Source organism: Triticum dicoccoides, chromosome 3B (genome assembly GCF_002162155.2).
Source record: "Triticum dicoccoides isolate Atlit2015 ecotype Zavitan chromosome 3B, WEW_v2.0, whole genome shotgun sequence".
In the NCBI taxonomy this organism is placed as follows: domain Eukaryota; kingdom Viridiplantae; phylum Streptophyta; class Magnoliopsida; order Poales; family Poaceae; genus Triticum; species Triticum dicoccoides.
In genome coordinates, this window is record NC_041385.1 from 436,246,842 (window position 1) to 436,254,507 (window position 7,666).

General features: G+C 39.9%; 1 protein-coding gene across 1 annotated transcript; it reads right to left on the reverse strand.

The window, feature by feature from the left end:
* Positions 1 to 211: 211 nt before the first annotated feature.
* LOC119276387 (probable sodium/metabolite cotransporter BASS2, chloroplastic) lies at positions 212 to 7,203 on the reverse strand. Its single transcript, XM_037557443.1, has 13 exons — positions 6,891 to 7,203; positions 6,698 to 6,815; positions 4,867 to 4,990; positions 4,705 to 4,746; positions 4,493 to 4,606; positions 4,305 to 4,367; positions 2,958 to 3,085; positions 2,192 to 2,273; positions 2,053 to 2,104; positions 1,862 to 1,959; positions 1,365 to 1,526; positions 684 to 773; positions 212 to 535 (listed from the first exon to the last, which is right to left on the reverse strand). Exons 1-13 carry the CDS (start codon positions 6,979 to 6,981, stop codon positions 458 to 460), a joined length of 1,242 nt encoding a protein of 413 aa, XP_037413340.1. The 5' UTR covers positions 6,982 to 7,203; the 3' UTR covers positions 212 to 457.
* Positions 7,204 to 7,666: the final 463 nt, after the last annotated feature.

Below are 7,666 nucleotides of genomic sequence, written 5' to 3' on the forward strand. Positions count from 1 at the left end.
ATCTGAAGGATGGCTAGGGCTAGCCGGCGGCAAGAACTGAAGGAGGAAGAAGGGGATCAGGAGGAGCGCAAGGCGTACGATGCGCTTCACCTTGCTTCGATCGAGTGGCCCGCACGGGACCGGCGGAACGGTTCAGCCGGCACGCCGTTCCTAAACACTTCCCATCAACAAATATGGCCTACTACACAACACCCTATAAACGAATTACTGCTTTGTCTGAGAAGGAGCTTATTTATTTAAAAGATGAAAAATACATTACACGCCGAACTTAATTGCAAAGCCTTGCCTATCCTTCCTACCAATAATCAATTGTCTAGAATAAACAAACGTCCTTATCCTGTTTTTGTGTTTTACATACCTAAAATATGGGAATATAAAAAAATTCTCTGACGTAACCACGCTCAACTAAAACAGGGTAACGACTAGAAGCTGGAGCCTAGAATTGTTTTTGCTTCATTCATTCCTTGAAATCGTCCTTGTCATCTGCTGGAAGGCCTCTGTTTCTCCAGAAAACTGCGAGAGCACTGCCTCCGAGCTGTCAGTGAAGAAAAGAACAGTCAGATATTGACATGAACCACCACGCAATAATATACTCCCTCGAGGTAGTACTTGCTACTCCACGCAATAATATATTAGGAGTAGTGACTACAGAATTATGAGGGGGAGAGGACAAGAAAACCTACCGCCATGCACACAACACTGACAGCAGAGGGAACAGCAACAAGAGGATTCGTGAAGTGCTTTTGGGCAAGTAAAAATCCAAGCGCAGAACTCTGCAAACATGAAGAATGTGACATGTCACTATTAACCACAAAAAAGGGCATTAAAACATGGAGCGTGTTCAAAATGGATGTAAACTTCATATGCACTAGTCAAATCAATCCAGCTAATGCACATTCTGATGCTCTGCAAACTTAAATCAACTACCTCAGTCAATTTAGCAGGGTGTTGATAATGTAAACCTAGACAAAATTTTATCCTTATCCTTGGGTCTTTTGGTGTCCACCACAATTAAACTGATATAACATATTTGCACATTTAGACGTCAATATTTCAGCAACAACTACATGAGGAACTGAATCTAAACAGGTAGTGCACGAAAGACTGCATTTAATAGATACGTTGACTACATTTACCTTCCTAATATCCAGGTCAATAATACAAGAACCATAGTGTTATTAAAGCTGCTGCCTTGTGACCATGAGGTACTATAGACCCAAAGTGGTCGGATCCTTCCCCGGACCCTGCGCAAGCGGGAGCTACATGCACCGGGCTGCCCTTTTTTTTAGTGTTATTAAAGGCCATACAAGTGCTACGGCTAGATAAGAAAAATATTAAACCTGAGCATTTGAATATCTGTGTACCTGCATCCCACACTCAATTGAGATGGTTCTAGAAGTTGATTCCCCGAAAGAAGACCATTTCGAGATCCAATAGCCAAGAGCGAATGCAACAGCATGCAGCAGAGCAACAGGGAGAATAAGTTGAGCACCTTGAGTTTTCAACACTTCTGCGACTTGCCCAATCTTGTAAGATGTAAAGTTTCAATTAATAATAGTGACAGAAAGTAGCACTGGTGACCAAAATATCACAAACAAGAGCATAACATTTACTTGAAAAATAAGAACTTCAAAACAGTATATGAGTACTACATGTCGGCGATGTCACCATTTCGTGGGATAAAAGTTGCAAAATTTGTGGAGAGCAGACATTATTTAGGTTAAAGTTCAACATAATGCATTCTAATTAACTCAAGCAACAACTCCACTCGTCTTCTCATCAGGACACAAAGTGTCTGAATTAACTATGGGCTGAAAGAAAGGCTTGAAGCATTACTCAGATCGTATGTTTACAGACTTACAGGGCTAGCACAGAGCAAGGTGGTGAGGATGACCCCTATCAGTGGTGTTATGGAGATAATCCGCTCGGTAAACTTGGGAAAATACTCATGTGCCAACACTGCAAATTAAACAGAAATAGTGTCACAACATATGTCGAAGAAGGCATTTCTAAGATGCCACAATGTACAATGGATCTTCAATTAAGATTCACCTCCAACGATAGTCGGTACTAAAACAACCTGAAAAGTACTGATGGCCAAGCCCTGCACAAAAAGAGTTTAATTTAACTAAGATTTGATCAATTAAACTAGCAAGCAGTTGATTCAAGATACAGATCGTAGTGTGTTTACTGCAGCATCAACAGGGACTAATTGACCAGCAAGGAGTTTAGTAAGGAGTGGTGTCATCGCTATAGCACCAATAGTCGAGCAACTGGAAGATTCAGAAAAATCTTGTTAGAATAGTACTGGAAGCAGATAAAGTAACAGGGCATCTAAAGAGGTTACTGGATTAAATCGAATAGAATGGCACCACATAAGTAATTTGCAAGTAACAGTTTGCTGCTCACTGGTCAGTTTCGGCAGAGAAACTTCTATAAAAAAATCACAACTAGAAGAATCTCATGCTTGACATGGCGCATTATACCCATTCCAAAAGTATTCTGCACTTAAACTTACACCATGTTATCCTCAATAGTAAGTCCTATTTGCAGCCTGAAAGCAGTGTGTGCCATCATGGTAGGCAGCAATTTTTGTACGGACTACAGAAGGTGCTAAGTTGATCGCTTCAGATAAATTTGACAGCTAGTACTTAGGATGGAAGCAGGCGGAAATATCCATAACCAATGTAGATCAATCTTTTTATGCAAAATACTAGTAGTAGTTCTAACTCCATAGTAGAATAACCCAAATTCTGTGATGCATAATACAGCGAATTTTGAAAACAGTTAGCACACTAGTGGAATTCTAGTAACTGCAACAGAAGTCAATACTAAAGGCTTCATTTCCACAATGGACGAAGGGATTCAAGAGAGACGGAGGTACATCCGTATATGGATAAATAGATTAAAACAAGCACCAAAGAAATGCCTTTTCTCAAAGAATATCCAAAGCTTACGTGGTCATAAGAACTGAAAGTGCCACATTTCCTTTGGATATGTAAGTTGCAACATTTGATGCTTGACCACCAGGACAACATGAGACCAAAATAAGACCAGTTGCAAGAGGAGCAGATAGCTTCAATGTCTGTAAAATAGGAAAGCAAATTAGGTGCAGATAATTATACTCCCTCCGTTTCTTTTTAGTCTGCATATAAGGTTTGGTCAAAGTCAAGCTTTGCATAGTTTGACTAACTTTATATTAAAAAATATCAACATTCACAACATGAAATCAACATTTTCAGATGCACCATGAAATGTATTTTCATATTATATAGTTTAAGTATTGTAGATGTTCATATTTTTTAATATAAATTTGGTCAAACTTTGTGTAGTTTGACTTTGACCAAAACTTATACGCGGAGTAAAAAGAAACGGAGGGAGTACACTGAAAGAAGAAAGGCTTATGCACACATGTTAGTGCAAATATTCATTTGTACAAGCAATTCTAGGTTTAAAAATAGATTAGCCATGAACAAAGAGAAACAATTCGCCAACATAACTCATACATTTCTAAACTCAAACATGAAGTAATTGAAAAACTAAGAAGATAATGAGGTGCACAATAAAATGAGCAAACTCAGTCACGCTGACTAAATTCAAGACATATAATAAGAGGAAAACATCAGAAAGTTTGAAACGAGGGACAACTCTTGAACTTTAAAATCTTTTTGGGGCATAGCATATTAGACCGGTTCATCAATTCAAGCCATTTATCCTCGTTTTCATTTAATCTTTTATAAACTTTACATGGGAACTGGGAAGTCCTCACATAAGTCTGTTTAGCACAGAAAATGGTCAGCATAACACCATGCAAAGGTGCAACAATCTATAAGCAATCCATATGTTGTTTGTTACTTATTACTACATTATTAGTTTATAAGTACTACCTCCGTCCGAAAAAGCTTGTCACAAGCTTGTTCTTCAAATGGATGTATCTAGCACTAACTTGGCGCTACATACATTCATTTGAGGGACAAGCTTTTTCGGACGGAGGGAGTAGCAAAAGTAAGAAAACTTCTTCAGAGACCTGCTTGCTTTTGAGAAAATAAAAGATGAAACAGGAATATCGCATGTACACTTGCTACTCATGTATAAAGAGTGTCATTTTAGCATGTCATGAAGACTGAACAATTGCTTGTATGCATTTTAATATTTAAATTAAATGCTTCATTTTGCAATACAGAAATTGTTGGTTAAGTAACAAACTAACAATAAGACTATTCATCACGAATTTAAACATCCACCATCACTAAATTATGTAAAACTGAATCAGCAGTATTATGCAAGTTTATTGTCAGCATTACCAATGCGATAGCATATCCTAGCATTGGTTTGATCAAATACTGCGCAAGAAATCCCACACCAACCTGCAAAGAAGCTATTACGTCAGTGAACATACAAAAGAAATTCTACATCAATTCATGAGGTATTAAGTACAGAACTGCATCAATATTTTTATACAAATACATGCGGCCAAGGGGCAAAAACATACTGTCCATGGATTCCTTAAACATCTCCTGAAATCTTCAAATGTTAATGTTAGTCCCATTGACAACATTAGGAATCCTAGGCCCACGGTAAAAAGATCAGTCTCCAACCAGGTGACCTGTAGGTCCAAGGAAAGTAGGAAACCATACATACAATATGTTAAGGCATTAGCTGTGAGTACATAGTAATAGAATTGATAGGTGAGAGAAAGTTTACCATTGATGGCTTGTAGATGCCAATAACTGTACCTAATATGACCTGCAAAAGGTGATCTCCACGTTACTAGATATACAAAGATTTGCATCAAATTAATGAAAGAAACTACACAGTTCAAGACAAGAGAACTGAAATTTTTCAGATGCTCTCATAGCAACTTACCCAGACAGGGAAAAGAGTTGTGAGTAGCTCAACTATTTTCTCGTACTGGCTTGCTCCAGTAGGCTCGCTCGCTGGCAGGTTACTAGAAATATTAGCTTCTGCCTTGCAGAAAATTTGACGGCTCCTGAGAAAACAACAAATTGTTTTTTAATTTTACGGAAACTAATTATATTTTTGAATTATCTGGTCAAGAAGCATACAAAAAAAGCGAGCAAGGAGGAAGAACCCCCCCCCCCCTTATCTTTGTGTTTAAAGTAGGTTACGGAGCCTTGAGCCCAGGTGGCTTCAGTCAAGGGGCATAAACAAATGAGAGAATCAAGAAAGACCAAAAATCACAGCTAAGATGGTTCTTGCGAAATCAAATTACTTGGAGAAAGTTAATGCTATTTGATGATGGTTCTTCAATCTTCATACGAAACTATACGGGGAAACTGAGTCTGCCGAATATCACGAACTGGAGAGATAATTTATAGCTATCAAAATTGATCAGCGAAATTAATCAGAAAGTTACAAATGGTCGATAATGCTCTCAAATAAAAACTGAAGATGTCACGACATAGCAACGAGGAATGAGGATTTTTTCGCTTGCATGGGTAGGTCTAAATACACGCAATTCCAAATTGCATAGATGTGCATCTAAAGTAAAATCATCGATGTGCCTCATTTTAGAAAATGTGCACCTGCAAAGAAATAACTAAGTGGGCACCTGCAAAAGGATAACTAAGTGTGCACCTGAATAAAACTAACTAAGCATGCACCTGCAAAAACCTGTCTACCTGTTGCACATCTATGAGTTTCTTGGGATCTTTTCATGATGCATAGATGTGATTGAAGAGTATTGGTAGGCAGGCATGATAAAGCCCCTACCAATTCTTATCTTCTATGTTGAGACATCACAACAAATTTTAACAACTTGTTCACCTTATCTTCAATTTAAGCATTGAAAAAAAATGCAGTTTAGAAAAGAAATTGCACTATGATTAAAACATAGAATGGAAGTTCAACAGATTGCATGAGTAATGTAAATACCAGTAGCTTCACTGATGGGTAATGGACTAATGGCAAAGCAAGAATTTGACCACTAGAGTTATTAATACAAAAGGGAAAAAATGTTGGTTGGTGTTGTATCACTATATAATGGCCATGTACTTCAAACCAAAAGATACAGACAAGTGCAATCAGTTTGCAAAGAGGTAAATGAATTCCATTGCACCTATAACTGTATACATTTCACTGCAGTCACTCATTGAGTACTGTTTGTTCAGTGTAATAAACCTAAGAGAATATCTCCCTATGCCTACTACCCCAATAGGCCAGGACCAAAACATGCAATGGGCCTGAACCCCACACCCTAGGACCAAATTGAGCATGACCACGAGCCACACTGTAGCTTGATCTCCCTATGTTGCAAAACTTGCAACCTGGCAAGCTCTGACACAGGATCTTTATTTCTTTGACCACTAAAATAAAGCGTTCAGAATTTTATCTTGGTAAAAAATATATATACTCCCTCCGTTCCTAAATATTTGTCTTTCTAGATATTTCAACAAGTGACTAGATACGGAGCAAAATGAGTGAATCTACAATCTAAAATATGTCTATATACATCCGTATGTGGTAGTCTATTTGAAATATCAAAAAGACAAATATTTAGGAACAGAGGAAGTATATAGTTGAAGGTGGGAATATAGAAATCCCCTACCTCACATTAGCGATATATAGTGACCAGTCAACACTCGACAAAAGCAACTGTGTTGACAAAATAAAACCCACCAATTAGGCAATCCATTCCCAGACACGATCAATTTCACAAGCCCAATTAGCATTATACCTGACAACCGGAACAAGAGTGGTCGCTGGTGCGGGCGCAATGGCCAATCCCCACCCGGCCTTCTCCGTGGCAGCACCTCCATATGCTGGCACAGAGCATCCAACTCTCAGTCCGCACCCTGCATCCACGCGAGCAAAACCAGGTCAGACAAACAAACGGAGAAGTGGGGGGAAACCTTCAAAGAGGCTCGTACCGAGACGAGGAGCGGCGAGACGCGGGCGCGGGCGGAGAGCGCGGGAGACGGATGCCATGGAGTGGAGAGGGCAGGTCGCGGAAGGCGCCATGTCTGACAGAGATAGAGTGTGGAGTTCCGGAGGTGGTGGAAGGAGAGGAGTGAGGGTTTAAGACTCTTGAGAGTGAGCGGAGGAGAAGTGGTGGCGCTGGCGTTGTCGTCGACGGGGAGAGCAGCAGTGGGGACGAGGAAATCAGGGGGCGCCGCGAGAACCACACATCCGGGCGGCTTGGCCGCGGCGCGCCTGTGGATCAGGTCAGGTGGCTCCTCTCTGTCGACGGACGTGCCTCCTTCAGTCAGGCGGATCCTCTCTTCTGCGTCAGGATCGACGCCAGCTGCGAATGGGCTCAATCTGTGGAGGAGGAGTATTCGTACCCTCAGGCCCAGGTTCAGAGAGTGAACCACCTGCAAGTGGGTTGTCGGGCTTGACCCGTGTAAGCAGCATCTTGTCCATCGAAATGGACCAAATCCCCTCAAAAGAAAAATCAAAATGTACAAAAAAAATCAAAATGGACGCCCAAATTTTGTCAACAACATAAAAAAAATGGACACCCAAAAATGTCCGTGGACACATTCCTTTGTCCATAATTATATTGTGTGAATATTTGAATGCAACAATAATTCAAAAAATAAATATTACGGAGTACAACCCAAACATGGAGTTCTGCAATAAAGTTCAAATTTGAATTCAACTTATTCAGACATATAGTTTTTCTCTCGAATTGCCCACTTCATGC

What these genes read in the sequence shown, in the direction of transcription:
- LOC119276387 (XM_037557443.1), bottom strand. Translation starts at nt 6,981, where the DNA reads ATGGCGCCTTCCGCGACCTGCCCTCTCCACTCCATGGCATCCGTCTCC. An exon ending in TAGGATATGCTATCGCATTG is followed by an intron (nt 3,086 to 4,304) that starts GTAATGCTGACA and finishes CCTATTTTACAG; the next exon opens with ACATTGAAGCTATCTGCTCC. An exon ending in CAATTGAGTGTGGGATGCAG is followed by an intron (nt 774 to 1,364) that starts GTACACAGATAT and finishes TCATGTTTGCAG; the next exon opens with AGTTCTGCGCTTGGATTTTT.